The 20,299-nt window shown below is 44.7% G+C and overlaps 1 protein-coding gene across 6 annotated transcripts in view; it reads right to left on the bottom strand.

The window, feature by feature from the left end:
• Positions 1–4,394: 4,394 nt before the first annotated feature.
• The window catches only part of arnt2 (aryl-hydrocarbon receptor nuclear translocator 2), a 57,339-nt gene continuing 41,434 nt past the window's right edge, over positions 4,395–20,299 (bottom strand). For 4 of the 6 annotated variants that reach the window (XM_077023017.1, XM_077023015.1, XM_077023020.1 and 1 more), the window contains 6 exons: positions 19,761–19,875; positions 18,735–18,834; positions 18,092–18,233; positions 17,359–17,527; positions 6,268–6,413; positions 4,395–5,643 (listed from right to left, as the gene is read on the bottom strand). In XM_077023017.1, the coding sequence (XP_076879132.1) occupies positions 5,545–5,643; positions 6,268–6,413; positions 17,359–17,527; positions 18,092–18,233; positions 18,735–18,834; positions 19,761–19,875 (771 nt within the window). In that variant the 3' untranslated portion in view covers positions 4,395–5,544. The remainder of the gene's footprint in view (positions 5,644–6,267; positions 6,414–17,358; positions 17,528–18,091; positions 18,234–18,734; positions 18,835–19,760; positions 19,876–20,299) is intronic. The other 2 variants (XM_077023016.1, XM_077023019.1) reach the window with 1 other exon arrangement.

Here is a 20,299-nt window from a genome sequence, read left to right as displayed (position 1 = left end):
TTCATTGTTTCATATTTATGATCAGATTTATAGTCATTTTCCTAAGGGCAGTCCTTTCCTGAATCAATGTTACCATGAAATGAGCAACCACTAAATCACCTATAGTGACTTATTTTGTCCGAGCACCGAGTGCCTGGGAGTTGTAGTCCTTTAAAGTGGCACACAGTAAAGAAAAATTGCATTAAATGATTCCCAGTGTCCCACAAAGCAACTGTGTACTATTCCAGGCTTGCAAAACCCACTCATTCATAGGCTATGACTGAAGCTCCCCTCATGGCGAAATTCTCTGGGAATGAAGTCTCTTCATCAGTAAACAGAGTCCAGGAGTCTCCATGGGGAACTGAAGATTACACAGAGAAAAGTAATTTAATAACTGAACACCGTGTGAAATTATTAAAAGGCCCTTCCTAACTTGAGAAGAATGTGTGCTAGGCCATCAGAGATTGTCTTTTTGTAAAGGGCTGTTACTCTGAATACTCCGTGTCTGAATGAGATGCTTCTCAGAAAGCTGGAAAAATCACAATGCCAGTTATTGCCTTAGACATGTGTAAGCTGATTAGTGATAAATATACTCAATGAAACTGTTAAATGTTGACCGGAAAGCCAGACTGCGCATGACATCATTGACCAGTAACATCATGACATACTATGTGGAATGACTGACATCTGACAGACTGATTTCTGATTTCATTTGGACTGGAAGACAGAGAAGTCCAAGCCCCGCCCATTATTTGTCCTCTGAATGCCCTGCCTTTACAACACAATACAAACCATGGGAAAACACACACACACACACACATACATACACGTGCACGCATTGTTATGGCATGTTGGTACCCATCAAAATCTGTTAATGATAGGCTGTCACCGCAATTTGCTTTGTTTAGAAATGTTTTTCTCCAGAAATGCGCACAGCCCAAATGGGCACTACCAAAACCTGTCAAAGGAGACAGAAGAGACACGCTGGACCCACCTGCTCCCCGTCGGCATTCCAAACCCAAAAACACAGCCCAAGGCAAGGGAGCGCGAGCGAGACTCTGCACATTTTCTTTTTTACAACGTTGTTTACAACGTTTCAGCTTGAAGCGCTCGAGCCAAATCTGCAGTACCTGCAGTGAGCGATGACGTGCGGGTATGATAACTAAATGCGAAGCAACCAAATAGCATGTCGCTGCAGAGAAAGCGAAAAATAGCGCTAGCACTCTTGCCCTCAAAGAGCAGTCTATCAACAGCACTGTAGCGATTATCAAATGTCAACCACAAATCCAAGACCCCATCAATTCGGAATGGAATGCAGGCGCCATGTTAAATTAACTTTTTATGAAATTAAAGGAAGGCACGCAGCAAACGTGATTTAATTGACCTCCGGTTAACTCTCTTGGCGAGTCATGTCCTGCTACACTTCTCTCAGATGGAACAAATGAATGAAATCCTTGACACTGCATGAAAATGCAATTATAGGGCCTGGCATTCGCATAGGTTAGCGCTACAAGAGGAAAAATGGGAATAAAAAACTCGAGAAACAAAATGGATAGGCAATTACATGCCACTGCTTGTGCGTATGCGGTCATGGGAAACTGATTTAGTTGCCGTCGGTCAATTGGCTTCTGAGTAGACAGAAACTGAAAATGTATGTACAGACTAAAGGTAGGGCTATACAGAATACCTAATAAAGTAAAAATACTTACTTGTGTGTGTGTGTGTGTGCCAGTGCCAAATTAGGCTAAATTATTACTCAGACACTTTATAGGGGCATTTTAAAAGTGTTTAATTACTGTAGCCTGCCCTGGGCAATAGGGCACCATTCTCCAGTGTTCAGACTTCTGAACAATGGAACAGATATCAGCATCATCACATTAACACTTGCATGGGTAAGGGTATGAGCTTAAGGCCGTTAGGTTAGGAGTATTCAGCCAGGAGTGCTCCTGTGGTAAGAAGCAGACCATTGAGGAAGATCTAAAGAACATCTAACAAAAATTGTGGATGGGAAAAGATCTAGACTCTAGACACTCACAGCAGATCGAAGCAAGAAGAATATCGTGAGATCTTTGTTAAGGTCATCACAATGAAAGGTAGAACATCGAGAGCACACCCCATGGATAGGGACTCCATCTGGTGTCCTTCAGGATGTGTCCCATGCCCTCTTCTGAGACATGAACCCAAGAACCCAGGGTGATGCCCTCAAAGCTCAAACGCTGCTCTTGTGGAATTAGGAGAAATGAAATTGCAGAGAGGTTAAGAATAACACAGGCTTTGGTAACAACACCAAAGCTATTTCCATGGTGACATACAAACCCAAGACCTGAACTGACTTCGGAGTAGAGATGTGCTTGATACTTTTAAACTCATAGCTATACAGAACATTGTGAATGTTTTAAAACAATTTAACAGTTTAAATTGTAATAAATATCTCACCTTGAGTAGAACGTTCATGTGGACTAAAATGGCTAGCACTGTAAGAGCACTGAAGTGAATCTTTTAACAATTCCTCTCTAGTAGCAGAAACTCATATCTGGGGACCATATTTACTATAAATACTGTCAGTACAGTATTTTGTTCTGTTGTCCATCAGATGTTTTTATTTATAGTATTGCTGGGAAGAAGAGATGAATTAATTTTAATGTTTAACTCTAAGAATATGCGAACATTGACTAGATTCTAAGAATATGTAACAAATCACATTTACGGTCACTGCCTGCTGTTGCCACGAGACCCTTCACTTCTTTTTTGTCATATACACACTTGCTTATGGACACTCCAAAATAGACTGGAGCACTTTTGACTGCATACTGACCGTGTCTTCATCACACAGGAACCATAATTCTATGTAATAGAGTGTAATCCTCCTATAACTGGCAGCAATGGCTCAAAAAGGTACATATTCCACTGGAATCTTCAGAAAGGGTTGCAAAGTGTGACAAATACATTATATTGTCAAAAGTATTCGCTCACCTTCCTTGACTCACATATGAGCTTAAGTAACATCCCATTCTGAATCCATAGGGTTCAATATGACATTGGTCAACTCTTTGCAGCTAGAACAACTTCAACTCTTCTGGGAAGGCTGTGTGTTTATGGGGATTTTTGACCATTCCTCCAGAAGCACATTTGTGAGGTCACATACTGATGTTGGACGAGAAGGCCTGGCTCTCAGTCTTCACTCTATTTAATGCCAAAGGTGTTCTATCGGGTTGAGGTCAGGACTCTGTGCAGGCCAGTCAAGTTCATCCACAACAGACTCTGCCATCCATGTACTTTGTACCTTGCTTCGTGCACTGTTGCACAGTCATGTCGGAAGAGGAAGGGGCCTGATCCAAACTGTTCCCACAAAGTTAGGAGCATAGAATTGTCCAAAATGTCTTAGTATTCTAAAGCATTCAGAGTTCCTTTCGCTGAAACTAAGGAGCCAAGCCCAGCTCCTGAAAAACAACCCCACACCACAATCCCCCTCCACCAAACTTTACATTTGGCACAATGTAGTCAGACAAGTACCGTTTTTCTGGCAATCACCAAACCCAGACTCATCCATCAGATTGCCAGATGGAGAAGTATGATTCATCACTCCAGAGAACATGGTTCAACTGAATCCAATGGCTGCGTGCTTTACACCACTGCATCCGACGCTTTGGTGTTGTATGGCTTGGATGCAGCTGCTTGACCATGGAACCCCATTCCATGAAGCTCTCTGCGCACTGTTCTTGAGCTAATATGGAGGCCACATGAAGTTTGGATGTCTGTAGTGAATGACTACAGAAAGTTGGTGACATCTTCGCACTATAGGCTTCAGCATCCACTGACCCCGCTCTGTCAGTTTACGTGGCCTACCAGTTCGTGGCTCAGTTGCTGTCATTCCCAAACACTATGAAAATATTTAGGATTTGTTGCACAGGTGGCATCCTATCACTTCCATGCTGGAATTCACTGAGCACTTTTGGCAATATTGTGTAGCCCGTCCACGTCGAAAGATTTGCATATTAGTTTTATCTGCCTTCATCCTGAGATTGTTGGCCTGAGATCCCTGATCTAGCTGGCATGAGACCCATGATACAGTTAGCATGAGATCCCTGACCCAGTTAGCATGAGATCCCTGACCCAGTTAGTATGAGATCCCTGACCCAGTTAGTATGAGATCCCTGAACCAGTTAGTATGCAATCCCTGACCCAATTGGCGTGAGATCCCTGACCCAATTGGCGAGAGATCCCTGTTGGCATGAGATCCTTGACCCAGTTGTGACAGAAACTGCACAGCTTTTCCATCTTTTTTTGTCTTTTCTGTCGAGAGATGACATTTCATTTATTTAATGTAATTTCTGCACTCAGTTAAAGAAAACCAACCATTTCTGATATGAAAACATGTATTTTGTGTAAACAAACCAGCCTACTGAACACACAAGTCTGTTTCATTGAAACCACGTATTCAATGAGAATTTATTGTCACAAGCACAATTTGTCATCATAAAGTTACACAAAAATAATGGAACACATTTACACAGTTTATACAAGTCTAAACTCATTGTACTTTTAACAGGCTAACTAAATACCAAGAGTTAAATACACACGCACATTGCACACAATGATATTAAACCTACACAAGCACGCATGTAGCTGTGTATGTGAAAGAAAACATGATCTTGCCATAAAAATCACATTATTTACATAGAAACATCCATTTCGATTTAGCAAAAAGATACCCCCCCCTCCCGTTTCAAGTGTTTGCTGTCGGTCCTTCATGATAAACAGCACAGTTTAATAGTGTAGAAGGGCTAGACCAGAACGGGCCAATCAAAAGCCACACAGAGCTGCTGTAGCCACGGAGACTAGGACAGATACCGCAACAACGCTCCACACGCACCTCCTGTTGTCAGGCGGAGGGGAGCTTTACAAAGAGCACTTGAAGCCTGAATGTGTAGCAAATTTGTTTAAAAAAATTTAAAAGAAAGCGACAGAGTTGACTCTTCGCTTTTAATGTAACACTTTTTTGTTTATATATCCATCTACAACTATTTTTAGTTCAGCTATATTATGGACGTCACTACATAGACTATATTTTCCACAGTAAGCAAAATGCTGGATTGTGTTATGCTGGTGCAAGTTCTGTCAGCCAGATGCTGTTTGGCAAAGTAAGATGGAGGTCGGGGGAAACATTGAGCGAAAACAAGTCTCTTGTCAGCACAGAAAAACACGGAAAATACTTATCGCACATGATGACGTCAAAACCAGAAACTCAAAAGCATATCCTCTCGTAGGATACTTACCTGTGCAAAACCGGCCTTGACAGATGAAGCATTCGTAATGTGTGTGTGTGTTTACCAGATAATCAGACACGAGACCCATAATGAGATCTGTGCAGGTGACGGAATCGTCCGAACACCCGGACCGTATGCACAATACTGCATTCACGTGTTTGTGGATCTTGGTGTACTTGAGTAGGACTGATGATGATGACCATGGTGATGAAGATGGATGAGGAGGATGATGTCGATACTGCAGTCCCGAAGAACCCCGGGGGAAAATAACAACCCTGACGGAAAGGTCAGTCCAGAGCTACTCGGAAAACGGCGGGAACATGCCCAGGTCGGCAAAGTCTTCGATGTTGTAGTTGGCTGTCCCCTGGGTAGGGTCTCCTGCCATGGGCAACATGTCCTGCAAGGAAACGAGAGGTTCTTTAGGCCAGGTTCCACTTCGCATAGCGGGGTGGGAGACAAGTGGAAGAAGCGAAAGGTTTGTTTAGGCCACGTCCGGATCGCGTGGGGGTTACAGCGCCGTGTGCTCAGGGTCTGTGTGTTTTGGAGGGCTGGGAGGTGAACGTGCCGTTCACGTTTAAAGGCATCTATGTGGTGGGCCGGGCCAGGGAGGCATCTGGGTCAGACTGCTCTGGATGCAGTGTGGGCTGGGGTACGCACACCATCAGCACGAGTGTGGGTGCTCCGTCTCAGAGGACACAAAGGCAGAACATGAACTATTGTTTGGTGAGTGTACGTGTGTGTGTGTGTATGCATGACTGCACGCTACCTGGAACATCTCGGACTGGCTGGGATGGGTATGAGTGGATGAGAGTGTGTGTGTGTGTGTGTGTGTGTGTGTATGAATGATAACACACTACCTGGAACACCTCGGACTGGCTGGGATAGCTGGGGGTGAGTGTGTGTGTATCTACCCTGAACACCTCGGACTGGCTGGTCTGGGGGTGAGTGTGTGTGTATCTACCTGGAACACCTTGGACTGGCTGGTCTGGGGGTGAGTGTGTGTGAGTGTGTGTGTATCTACCTGGAACACCTCGGACTGGCTGGTCTGGGGGTGAGAGTGCTGGTCTCCTGTCTGCTGGCTGTGGTGCTGACTCTGCCACTGGGACCACACCTCGGATGGCCGACCCTGGAATTGGCCACCACTCTGACTGCCCTCACCCGACACATCTGCAGAGCACGCACACACACATACACAAACACATGCGTTGAACACACACAAACACACGCACGCATGTCGAAAACACACTTTACTTTTACACACTCTTGGAACCTAAGGCCACACATATGTTACAGAGTTACAGATGTATTATATATACAGTGAGTCCAAGAAGTATTTGATCCCTTGCTGATTTTCTTCGTTGGCCCACTAATAAAGACATGATCATTCTATACTTTTAATGGTAGATGTATTCTTACATGGAGAGACAGAAGATCAAGACAAAAATCCAGAATATAATTTTAAAGAATATATTTTAATTAATTTGTATTTCAATGAGGAAAATAAGTATTTGATCCCTCTTGCCAAACACACTCAATACTTAGTGGCAAAGCCTTTGTTTGCAAGCACAGCGGTGAGACGTTTGTTGTAGTTAACCACAAGTTTTGGCCCACTCTTCTTTGCAGATCCTCTCTAAATCATGAAGGTTGGTGGGCTGTCGCTTGGCAACTCTGACCTTCAGCTCCCTCCATAGATTTTCGATCGGATTGAGGTCTGGCGACTGGCTGGGCCACACCATGACCTTAATGTGATGTTTCTTGAGCCAATCCTTTGTTACCTTTGCTGTATGTTTAGGGTCGTTATCATGTTGGAAGACCCAACCACGGCCCATTTTCAGATCCCTGGCAGAGGGGAGGAGGTTGTCCCTCAGGATTGTGTGGTACATGGCTCCAGCCATCTTCCCAGCAATGCGGTGTAGTAGCCCTGTACCCTTGGCAGAGAAACACCCCCAAAACATTATGCTTCCACCTCCATGCTTGATGGTGGGCACAGTGTTCTTGGGGTCATAGGCAGCATTTTTCTTCCTCCACACATGGCGGGTGGAGTTGAGGCCAAAAAGTTCAATTTTGGTCTCGTCTGACCACAAAACCTTCTCCCAATAACTTGGTTCATCTTTCAAATGATCATTGGCATACTTGAGGCGCGCCTCCACATGTGCTCTCTTCAGCACGGGTACCTTTCGGGCACTGCAGGATGTGAATCCATTGTTGCGCAAAGTGTTGCCAATTGTTTCATTGCAAACTGTGGTCCCAGCTGCCTTCAGGTCATTTGCTAACTCCTGCCGAGTGGTTGCAGGACGATTTCTGACCGTTCTCAGCATCATTATCACCCCACGAGGCGAAATCTTCTTTGGAGCACCAGGCCGAGGTCTGTTGATTGTCATGTTATACTCTTTAAACTTTCTGATAATTGCACCAATAGTTGTTACTTTCACATCCAACACCTTACTAATCTTTTTGTAGCCCATTCCAGCTTTGTGAAGGTCAACAATTCTGACTCTGAGGTCCTGTGACAGCTCTTTGGTTTTACCTATGTTGGAGACTTGAAATCTGTGTGATCTGTCTGATTCTGTGGACAGGTGTTTTTCACACAAGTGATTAGTGAGAACAGGTGGCTTCAGGTCAGGTAACAAGTTGATTGTGAATGTCTATTGTTGTTGTTGTCATGGTGACCGGTGTCGGCCAGAGGAGGATGGGTTCCCCCCCTGAGTCTTGGTTCCTCTCAAGGTTTCTTCCTCATGCAAAAAACTAGGGAGTTTTTCCTTGCCACTGTCGCCTTTGGCTTGCTCACTGGGGGCTAGGACTCGGCACTTGTAAAGCTGCTTTGTGACAACAACTGTTGTAAAAAGTGCTATATAAATAAAATTTGATTGATTGTGATTGATTGATAACTGGTCTGTAAAAGCCAGAACTGCTAATGAATACTAAGGGATCCAATACTTATTTCACTCCATGAAATACAAATCAATTAATATATATTCCTTAGATTTATTTTCTGGATTTTCTTATTAATATTCTGTCTCTCCATGTAAGAATACATCTACCATTAAAAGTATAGAATGATCATGTCTTTATTAGTGGGCCAACGAAGAAAATCAGCAAGGGATCAAATACTTCTTGGACTCACTGTATGTCCTCAGTTACTGACGCAAACACGCAGACCTACACAACAAAGATGGAGGGACACGAGAGCATTAGCAACGACAAAGATATTTAATGCACCAAAAAAGACACACAAATCAAACGTGTGGCAATATTTTGGGTTTTTTAAGCGAGGTGGTCAACTTGACAACACGCACGCAATCTGCAAACAATGCCATGGGGCTAAATACGTTAGTAGCACATCGAACCTGGCGACACACATAAAAAGACGGCATGGTGTGGACATCTCTGCGGCCGCTACCACCTCGTAAGTCTAGCAGACAGTTGCAGATCATAATTTTCACTATGTTAATACAGTACTTTTAAAAACTGTTCATCTTATGTTTTAAATGTTTTGTATAAATATAGATTGAGAAAATAACTGAATAATTTCACTTGAATAAATTAATGCTGTCTGAATATACTGAATTATGCATTTTTTTATATTATGTATTGGTTTTGCTCCATTGAAAACAACCTGGGGTGAGTTTCCCGAAACGTTCTTAGCGCTAAATACTTCTTAACCTCATACATTTCATACGAGGTTACGAAGCGCTACTGTCACGTAGGGCTACGCCCCCCCCTCTCCTAGCTGTCTCAGCTCAATCTCGCTCTCCTCAGCGTTTGTGTCCACCTCCCTGTTCTGCCCAGTGCAGAATGTTACAGCTATGAACGTTTCGGGAAACCCACCCCAGATGCATACACATCCCTTAAATTGTTAGAGAGTAAAGTAGAATTGTGCTTTTGAGTTAAGAAAACTGATGGGTTAGGCCAATACATCCTCAAACCTCAACTAACTGTATCGAATGATCATTTATCAAACCGAATCCTTATATAATAAGTCATGTCGTTATGAAATCATTTTGAATCGCATCATATCATGAACAGGAGTGATTTGTATCGCATCGTATCGACAAGGTGTTTCAGACATAGGCGGAGCCAAAGCAGGGGCCGGGGTGGCACTGGACCCCCCTGAATTCTGATTGGCCACCCCAAGTGCCCCCCCAGATGACTGACATGTCACCGCATCGCACATCTTGTTGAGAGCCTGTTGCGTCGACGGAGAAATTTTTTCAAACGAACGTGTTGTGCCAAATTCCGAGTCCCCTCGTTTGCACACGCATAAAGACGCTACAGATGATATTCCGGAGTTACAGTGATTATAACTTAGTTCATTGAGAACTCTAGTTTTGTCCTAACTAGATATTTAGACATAATACTGCTGTAATACTGCGATGTCGTGGTCAGAGGTGAACTTCGGTATAGCCAGTGTGTATTTTATTTAAAATAATTAACACCCTTGAGCCAGTGTGGCTTTGGACATAGATAATGCAGTTTGCTGTGATGGATAATTAAAACCTAGCTCTTATTTATGTATAGAAACATAAATCGACAATATAATCTGTAGCGTCTTTATGCGGATAAACGAGGGTTGTCGGAATGCCCCACAACACCGGCTGAAAGCAAAAAGTGTCGCACGTGAAATGCTACAGGCACCGTTCAGAAACTGATCAGGGGTGAGTTTCCCAAAACGTTCTTGGTGCTAAGTACTTCTTAACCTCATACATTTCATATGAGGTTACGAAGTAGCTACTTAGCGCTAAGAACGTTTTGGGAAACTCACCCCAGTTCAGTTAAATGTGTTCAGTTCAGTAGATATATGCAATAGGATTGTAAGATATGCCAGAAGTAGCACATCTGTGTTTTTACTTTTACATGTTGTACATTTTGCACATTATTAAAAAACTGCAAATTTCATACACAAATCTGATCTCCTGCGTACTTAAGATGTACTTGATATGAAAAGTATAACATTTACAGATTTTGATTGCAATTGAATGCTTTTCGTAAATATACATTGTCATAGTCTATGGACCCCCTAAAATAGCTTTGGCCACCCTCTGGCCACCCCAAGGATAAAAGTCTAGCTCTGCCACCGGTTTCAGAGTATCGCAGTTATATCGTTTCGGTGACAGTGTATCGAGATGTGTATCGAATCTACCTTAGTGGGGAAGATATACATCCTTAGTATGGATATGTATGTAAATGTATGTATGAATGTATGTATGAATATGTGTAAATGTATGTATATATCTGTAAATGAGGGTATATGTGTGGATATATCTGTATATGTGTGTAAATGTGTGTATATGTGTGGATATATTGGTGTATGTGTGTATATGTGTGTAAATGTGTGTATATGTGTGTATATATCGGTGTATGTGTGTATATGTGTGTAAATATCGGTGTATGTGTGTATATATCAGTGTGTGTGTGTGTACATTGTGGTCTGCCTGCTCGTGCTGATGTGACAGGATGACGAGCAGAGCGTAGATGACAGAGAGCACAGACTTGACAGAACAGTCAACACGCAGGTCGTTGCCACGGCTCCGACTTCTTGTGATCAGCTTCGCGGATGTCGATTATTATGATGTTCCTTGCTGTTTTGTTCTCCTGATGCGAAGCGTGAGGCCGACGCCGCCTACACGCGCTCCGTCAGCTGGCCGTGTCTCGCACGGCTGCAGATATCACTGGAGAAGCGGAGCACTGTCCATGGCTTAGAAGATGCGTACGCTTCGAGATTAGCCTGCAGTCGACCTGTTAGCCCCGCATCATAGCCTGGACTGTTGACAGGGTAGAAGCAGGTCTACCTTTTGCGTGATTGTGGCAAACTGCATTTGTTATTGACGAAGCCTGAGATGTTGATATAGACTATTAATCTACTCTCCTGCAGGCAGCTGTTCTATAGCTAGCTAGCTGACTTGCTGTTAGCGCCATTGTCTACTAGTGAAGTTCTCTCCATGGTTATCGTGGGATTTCTGACCACTCACTTACTTTCCACAACCATTTTGCCACATTGATGTCCTTATTTTTAAACACAAATACTGCTGGACTCTCTGCACATCCCTATCACACACACACACACACACACACACACACACACACACACACAAGTCTTATTCACACGCACTGATTGCTTCAGACACGCTATTCAGTGGCGTGCGAGAGAGAGGACCCTTCGGGCGATGTGTGAGAATGCCGGTGAGTGCCCACCTTTAACACGCCCGTCTCATCCGACAAACGCCTTAATAAGTCCTCTCAGAGCCGGGAGCGTGAGAGGTGTCTCTGGACCGGTAGCTGGCGTAGGGGTCGTGGCTGAGGCCCACATCCCACGTCCCCTCCCTGATGAGGGAACGATGAAGGGTCACGCCCCTCATTTCCTTAGCGCGGCAGCGCACGCCGCTAGCCTGCTCAGCCCAGCTGTAGCTCTCGTGTTCTCTAACTCTCTGTCTATCTCGCGTCGTCTGTCTTTGGGTCCGTCTCCTTCCCGATATGCCGGGCTGTGCCCCCCTTGTAAATGTGTCGCTCTGACGTCTTTTCCTGACTCGCCTCTGCTCGCCCTGCTGCGTCCGCCGCTTCCTGACTCGCCCTCCTCTCCCGCGCCACTCAATCATCGTCTCCTCCCTCCAATTGCGGACGTGCAGATGTGTGTGTGTGTGTGCAGGTATGTGTGTGGTTCAGAGATGCAGAGAGCCAGTATAAGAAGTAAACACTCTCCTCTGGCTTCTGTCTAAACTGGGTGCATTCACTTAATCACACTCATTCAGTCACGCTCGCTCACAAAACCGCCAGCTTATAAAAGTCACCCAAACGTACTGACATGCAAAGACTGCTTGTTCATACAAACAGCAGAGGAGCATCAACATGCCCACGCACTTTGATGGAAACATGGGTGTTTGTTGGAAAGGGCATCCCTCTCTCCAGCTCCTGCTGCTGAGTCACCCAAACAATCTTTGTCGCTCGAGACAAACGCGCATGCCGTGCCAGCAAGCGGGAGTTGGCGGACACGGGTGCTCAGAGCCCGCCGGACGCAGAGAGCGCACTGGGACAGAGCAGAGCTGATATCTGGGTTGAGCAGGACGGAGGTGCGTGCCTGTAATCTTTCTGGAGGAAGAAGAGGAGCTTCACCAGAGCAGTACCATCGCCACGTCCACCCACCCTCGCCCCCAGGGCACCGCCCCCATGGCCACGCCCACCTCTTTTTTACCACTACTGTGGTCGGCTGATTGTGTCTGAATTGGATTTGGCTGCTACGTCCCACTGGGGAAAACGCTTCACCTTCAAGGTGTATAAAAACACATGGCGGATTTCAGCCAAAAAACACTGCACTTGGACCAGAGAGCAGAGCTAACTGCACGCTCAGACATGACACACGAACGTAACTGCACACTCAGACATGACATATGGAGATAACTGCACCCTCAAACATGACATACAGAGGTAACTACACCCTCAAAAATGACACACAGAGGTAACTACATGCTCAAACATGACATTTGGGTAATTTAGAGAACCCCTCTGAACTGAAAAGCTCCCATGTGTTATGAGCAGTCTTTACATAAGTACATGTGTGTCATGAGCAGTCTTTACTAGGGGTGTGACGATACACTTAGCTAATGAGATGAGACGAGACACGATATTGGGTTCACGAGAACAAGATGGGACGAGATTTAAGAACACTAAAATTACAAATGATATGACTGGACAACAGACTTTTATTTAACCAAGTTACACATGCATTTTGAAATGTTTTATTATAACTCTTAACATGCATGATGTAAGCATGAACTTTTAATAAACTTCTTCCTCTACAAATTGAAATTAAAATAAAATTTCATAAAAGTTAAAATACAATAAATAAAATTAAATATTTCTCCTTTTTACAATCGCAAACAATATTACAGTGAGTCCCGCTTAACGATGGGTTTAGAGACTGAAAAGTCCGTCGTAAAGCAGTTTTCGTCGTTAAGCGTGACCCTAGATTTAGATACGCTTTGATCGTAAATACAGTGTAGAAGAAAACGAACAATGTTCTCGTGCGTACAGCGTGAGAAAGAGCGATTGCGTTGCCGAGATGGGCTGCGGTGGAGGCTGCGCTGCCTCAGTTTATCGTACACAAAACTCCACAACACCCCACAACACTCCACTGTGCTGCCACTGCTCCTCCGCACACCGTGCGAAAAAAAAAAAAAAAAAAAAAGTCGGTTGTAACTCTGGTCCGTTGTTAACCAGACCTTTATTTTCATACAATGTTTGCATATGGTCCGTGTCTTATCAGTCACTCTCTTGCCATTTATCATTTATGCGGGGTACCCAAATTGCTGCCAAACAAATTATTTGAAAGTGGCGGGGGCATCTTCAATAGTAATACCTGTATTTTCCAACGTCATTCTGGCTGCTTGCTGGATCACAAATCCCGTGAGACAGATTTTTTACACGACGAGAAATCTCGCTGAGTTACATCTCGTCACACCCCTAGTCTTTACATAAGTACATGTGTTATGATCAGTCTTTACATAAGAACATGTGTGTTATGAGCTGTCTTTACATAAGCACATGTGTTATGAGCAGTCTTTACATAAGAACATGTGTGTCATGAGCAGTCTTTACATAAACACGTGTTATGAGCAGTCTTTACATAAGAACATGTGTGTTATGAGCAGTCTTTACATAAGTACATGTGTGTCATGAGCAGTCTTTACATAAACACGTGTGTGTCATGAGCAGTCATAACATAAGTACGTGTGTTAAAAGCAGTCTTTACATAAGTACATGTGTGTGATGAGCAGTCTTTACATAAGTACATGTGTGTGATGAGCAGTCATAACATAAGTACGTGTGTTAAAAGCAGTCTTTACATAAGTACATGTGTGTGATGAGCAGTCTTTACATAAGTACATGTGTGTGATGAGCAGTCTTTACATAAGTGCATGCGTTATGAGCAGTCTTTACATAAGTACGTGTCATGACCAGTCTTTACATAAACACGTGTTATGAGCAGACTTTACATAAGAACATGTGTGTGATGAGCAGTCTTTACATAAGAACATGTGTGTGATGAGCAGTCTTTACATAAGTGCATGCGTTATGAGCAGTCTTTACATAAGTACATGTGTCATGAGCAGTCTTTACATAAGCACATGTGTCGTGAGCAGTCTTTACTTAAACACGTGTGTGTCACGAGCAGTCTTTACATAAACACGTGTGTGTGCGTGCTGTTACTTCACTGTCACTTCACGGGCTGTTGGATTTGTGCTTTATCACTGTTCTTTATCACTGAGCTGGCAAATGAAACAATAATAAAGTTTCCTTCACTTTGTGTAAGCATGCAACAAAGTGCTTAACTGAATGTTAGAAACTAGATTTAAAACTGCGAATCATTTTTGAACAGAAGTTCCTGAATTGTGCACCTGCTGGGTGAGCTCGCTCCTCTAGCCCCGCCCTGCTGGCTGGTCAATTTTCTGCACACTGTACAGCGTAGATGGATAAAGATCAGACATCTGTTAGCAATGGACATCCCAGTGTGCATTTTCTTGAGAGAACATAAAACAAATAAGGCAGTCTCCCGATGCCTGCACTCATAGCCACATCCACATCTACCTCGAGACTGCTAATCTTCTCCTCCCATACGGCATGCAGAGTTATAAACTCTTAGTTCTCCAGGTGTCAAAAATGCTTAGACGAAAAATGGCCAGATACCAAAGCCAACATCTTGAGTAAATGACTGAAAGCTCAGTGAGTTAACGATTGGTTCAGAAGCTGCGTTTGACCTTTGAGGTTTACGAGCTGGCCTGGATGTTCGCTTCACACATGGCTCAGATGATTTGGAAAGTGAACGTTTCACAGCTCTGGCCTGTAAATCGGTGCGTGCGCATGTGTGTGACAGATAGTTCTGAGAGATACTTAAACACCCTCGTGAGAGCCCCCGTCCCCCAACGGCCCTGTAATCCTTAATTCCACCCGCACGCAACAGGTCCGCTGACCTCACAGCCGGCACGGGACCCACGACCAGCTGTGGACGGTGCCTCCTAGCAAAGAGCCCTGATCTGCCGCAAGATCGTTTCGGTTTATGGTGCCACGTCTGTCATGGCCGTGGGAGGGGAAATCGGAACCTGGTGTGTCTCTCCTGGTCCGAGACCTCCCGTTTTCATCCGCCATGAAGGATGCCATCTGCGTCTGGGTATCGTTACGCGGATAACGAACAGCCACGTCTCACCCCTGCATCTACACCTGGTATTTATGTGTGTGCACGCGGTCCGCTTCGCGATCGGGTCTCGTTTAACGCCGCACGAAGGTATGCAGAGGTGTGGGAAGCCGGCCAGCTGTCGCTCGGACGGTCTAAAGAAACGGAACACACGGCAGGTGCGAGATGATTCGGTTTCTGTGGCTTTGCCCTCCGCTGGAGGAAGAGGTCGTCTTTTTGACGGGGTCTTGTTGTAGCCGTCGGGAAGAATGACAAACGTGTCGGAAACACTGCTGCGGGATTGTGGGTGAGGAAAGCGACCCACGAGGCTCTTCTGAATGAGCTGATGAGTGCCTGACTGTTCACACGCATGTGAATTGCTTTGGCGACCAAAGCCAGACTGACTACAGAGGCGTTTTGGCTGTTTCCCAATGATGAGCATTCTTCCTCCATTCCAGAGAAGCTGTCAGGGTGCAAATCGTGTTTTTTCAAGGTCTAAATGGCCCACAAGCATCATGCATCAAGCATCATCCTCTAGAGCTTGTTACATTTCTCTGTTAGCACTGCAAGGTGTTACAATCATATTGCCTCTCGTTTAGAATGGCAAGACAAGACTTTCTACACAGCTAATGTAATATGTAACTCACTGTGGCTACTAATATAACATTAGTTCTAAACTGTCCGCAAGATGACCATACCCCCAACTGGGTTCATTAGACCTACTTTTATCCATTAAGCTGACATTATCAGAGGGTATTTACTAGGGGTGACCTGCAATAGTCGCTGATTCGACTATAGTCGACTATACCCCCTAGTCAACTATGAACGTCATAGTCGAATGTACCATTCTAACTGCATGGGGGTGCCCAAGGATGCAGCTAAGCATTAGTTGTTACATGAAATGTCTTTGTTTTCGTTATATATAGCCTTTTGTCAAATAAAATCATCCTAATTTCTGTTAATAAATATTTAAAAATGGTGTTTGCGCATTAACAATAGGCATCTTCCTTACTACACATTAATAAATCACACCCTGCAGTTGCACAATCCAACCGAGCGGAGCTGAACACGCAGAATACGCAGCATCTACCGAGATTATAATGGCTACTAAAAAACTTCAAAAGTATTTTGAAAAAGATAAAGATGAGTAAAGTGCAAGTTATGTCATCAACGTCTTTCATTTCGCACAACACCCAACATGGCATACCATTTAAAACGCGTAAGGCGAAAAAAAAAAACCAGTTCAGCCGTTTGTCGTTTCGGTCGTGTCATCTCGTCTCGTCGCGGTGCCTCTCGGCAAGTGAGCCTCTAAACATTTTTTGTTGTTTGCTTTTAAACCCCGTTACTTGAACCTTTCCTTTCCTTTTATGCTGTTGTGTGTCAATTTTTTTATATTTTCAGGCAGGCATATTTTATTTAAAATATTTTTGACATTTTGCACAGTGCCTGTCTGACAGTTCGATATGCGCAATGCGCACTGACGGTTAATGTTCTCTAACGTTTCATAAAAAATAAGTAAGTAAATAAATAAAAGCTGAATAAAGCCAACCTACCGTATTTATTCATTTATCTGAGTGTTTTAGGTTTTTACTTTGAAGAGGAAAAAAGTCCTGAATGAGAACGGGATCCCGTTTAAGATGCTCTAAATAAAAAATAAATAAACCCGATTCGACTATTAGTCGACTAAAGGGAAAAGCTGACGAATCAGATTCGACTATGAAAATCCTTAGTTGAATACAGCCCTAGTATTTACTATGGCGATATACTAATGAATCCACCACGTCACAAAGTCTCTTATTGTGTGCTGGGACCACCCTGCAGAGAAGTGCATGGCTCTTGTGATGAAGCATTCACAATTCCTGAAGTACGATAAATGGTACAGGCCACCCTTTTCTGCTATCGCAATCTTCTCTTCACCACTTGGAGGTCCGAATGGAGGCGGAGTCTTACCGAAAGCTGTGCTGCGGTTGGCCAGGTTGGAGTAGGCGTTGCCACTGGGAGAGGAAGTGGCCGGGCTGGACAGGGGGCTGTAGGAGGACGGGTCTGCCTGGTAGCTGTGCCCGGAGCCGATTCCGAACGGGGAAGACTGGGCCTTGCCAGACTGGGCAGGAAGCTGTTGCTGTGGGGTGAAGCACACGTGGTGAGGTCCTGAACCCACACCATCCACCTGCACTCCCTCTGGGGCAAACTCGGGGTATTTACAATCCAGGGCTTTACATTTGGGATGAATGGTCTTAGAATAGATTACGATTTGAAGAAAAACCAGTTTCTTGCCAACAGTCGGCTGGGACTGGAGCCCAGCAATCAATGGTTAGGAGCTATTAAGCAATACCAATCATTCTGTATACACTGAAAACTTGATAAGACACAGGGAGCAAATATTGCTCAAATAAATTCTTGTAAACACTGCATGACTAACAGGGTACTAAACCGTCTGGATGGAATTCATTACTGCCATTTCCAGGGTCATCTCACTATAATAAACATATTAGGACAATGGAACAAAAAGGGGGAAACATTATGCCTCCACACGCATGTGTGACGGAGAAGCCGTGGCAAACACGGTAATTGGCCGTCGTTCTCTGCCTACGCGCACGTCTGGATTCGATAGTGGCAGCCCACGGGGCAATTAGTGTGGCATAGAGTTGCACCCCCTCACCCCCGTTATGGAGACAGCTCTCACCTGGGCTGAGAAGGGAGGCCGGCTGCCCGTCCAGGACACCTGACCTGGGTTGAGCTGCCGGGAGATCTGGGCCAAGTTCTGGCCCGCAGAGCCAGCCGTCGACTGGATGTCGTTCACCCCAGGCACATGGATCACCGACGAGCTAAAACACACGATACACATATTAAAATCAGTGCTTTATGGCTGCGTTTACGTAAACAGAAGATTTCCCAGTAAATGACAGAAGCTTTCCCAGTAAAACCTCCCAGAACCCTGAACTGGTTGAACTGGTTTAGAAGAACTTGGCTGGAGTCTGTGTTCCACCATTTGGTCCGTGCAGCTGTTTTTTTTTCTTGAGGCCCTGAGCCAAGATGTTCTTCTCGCATTTGGGTAAATGTAGGACTTCATTATGGAATCAGTGTACGGTGGATGGAATGTACTAGAATAACGGAATCTATAATCCATGAATTTATGCCCAGAACAAACAACTGAAGTACACTCAAGTTAAACAGACAAAGAATTTGTTCTGGAAAGTGTTAGAGCTGGCAAGGCATTCCACACTGACATGCTGTTTTCCACACTCACGGACAAAGACACACAGATGGACACACACATACACAGACACACACACACACACACACACACACACACAAACAAAGCCCACCTGAAACTCTTCCCTGAGTGCCCAGGTTGGAAAGGACTACCCTGGGAATATAGCTGCTGCCCTCCAGAAGTGGACGATGGCACCATCATCTTCTTATCAGCTACACACACACACACACACACACACACACACACACACACACACACACACACACACACACACACACACACACACACACACACACACACAAAAACCAAGTAAAGATATGGACCTATATCCCCATACCATATACACCTTGACTTTTCCCAGAAAGAACCCAGACCTAAACAACCAATGCATCACACACCATGTGGCATATCTAAAACTAATCTGTATGCAGTGGGAATACATCAGAAGCAGCTAGTATAGGTGAGCAGATGACACAAATGGGCCCAAGGATCATCTAAAATGAAGCAACATTCCAGCACCATTCTACACACAGACTGCAGCCTAAAGGGTCCAGTGGAATCATCTGGGTGCTGGAGAGTAATCGGAGGGAGGATTTACACCCCTGTTGTCCTCTAAAGTGTCTGTGGAAAACATTACGGACCCACTGGACGCTATACGTTGTCAAGATGGCAGACATGCAGCTATATTGTGCGAGATGAAGTTGTTTTCTTATTGTGATTTTAACTGATGAGTGACCTTCCCCTCCTGATCTAGGAGGCACCTGGTGCTAAGATTAGCCACAAGCTTGGCGATAAATTCTCGGTCGAAAACATTTCGGTGCTTACAAGCCACCGCAGCTTTGTCACAATATATGGGAGCCGACGATTTGTGGCTTGGTGGAAAGGAGGAGAGAGAGAGATGGAGGAAGAGAGAGCGGGAGAAAGAGCGAAGGAGAAAAAAAGGGAGACTGAAAGAAAGGTACTGAGAGAGAGCACATGAAAGAATAAAAAGCAAGTGAAAAAGAGCATGTGAAAGACACCCGCCGCCTTTTACGCTTTGGAGGACAAGAGGGTGGTTCCAAATCTCCCAGAATGCCCCTGTAATGAGTGTACTTGAAAATCTTGCATGCTTGGAGGTGAGCGGTGTGGTGCCACGTACGGCCGGAGATGCCCGTGTACATGTCGCTGAAGCGCGGGTCCCTCTCCTGCGAGAACAGCGTCTCTGTTTTGTCGATGCTCTTGCTGGTCTCGTGCACTCCGCCCACGGGCACCTGCTGGCCAGACGGGACAGGTACGGACACCATGAAACCTTCACAGCGCAAGGAGAACGCCCCATCCACCATGCAGTCATTAGTGCATAGCCAGAACTCTTTGGAATCATTTTTAATGCATTTCGTAGACCCACTTTAAACCATCAATACAGGGGGTGAAGGTCTTCAATGTTACTCAATTTCTCTTGGAGCAATGCATGATCTTTCCTAGTCTACGTGACCAGGTTCACCTTAATTAATAAGCAAAATAGTATTATTTTCTACGAGTGGGAAATTGTGGGTCCCATGGTGCCCCTGCCATGTGATTTTGCATTGTTTCTGTTTCGTCTCCGATGTTTTGTTCTTGTGGGCGGCTCATTGCTGTCTTCACCTGTGTCTTGTTTCCCCCTAATGAGCCTGTGTACATGTACCTCGTCTTCCGGTCTGG

Source organism: Brachyhypopomus gauderio, chromosome 12 (genome assembly GCF_052324685.1).
Source record: "Brachyhypopomus gauderio isolate BG-103 chromosome 12, BGAUD_0.2, whole genome shotgun sequence".
NCBI lineage: Eukaryota > Metazoa > Chordata > Actinopteri > Gymnotiformes > Hypopomidae > Brachyhypopomus > Brachyhypopomus gauderio.
The sequence above is the reverse complement of the archived record's forward strand: the minus strand, read 5'-3'. Positions and strand labels throughout refer to the sequence as shown.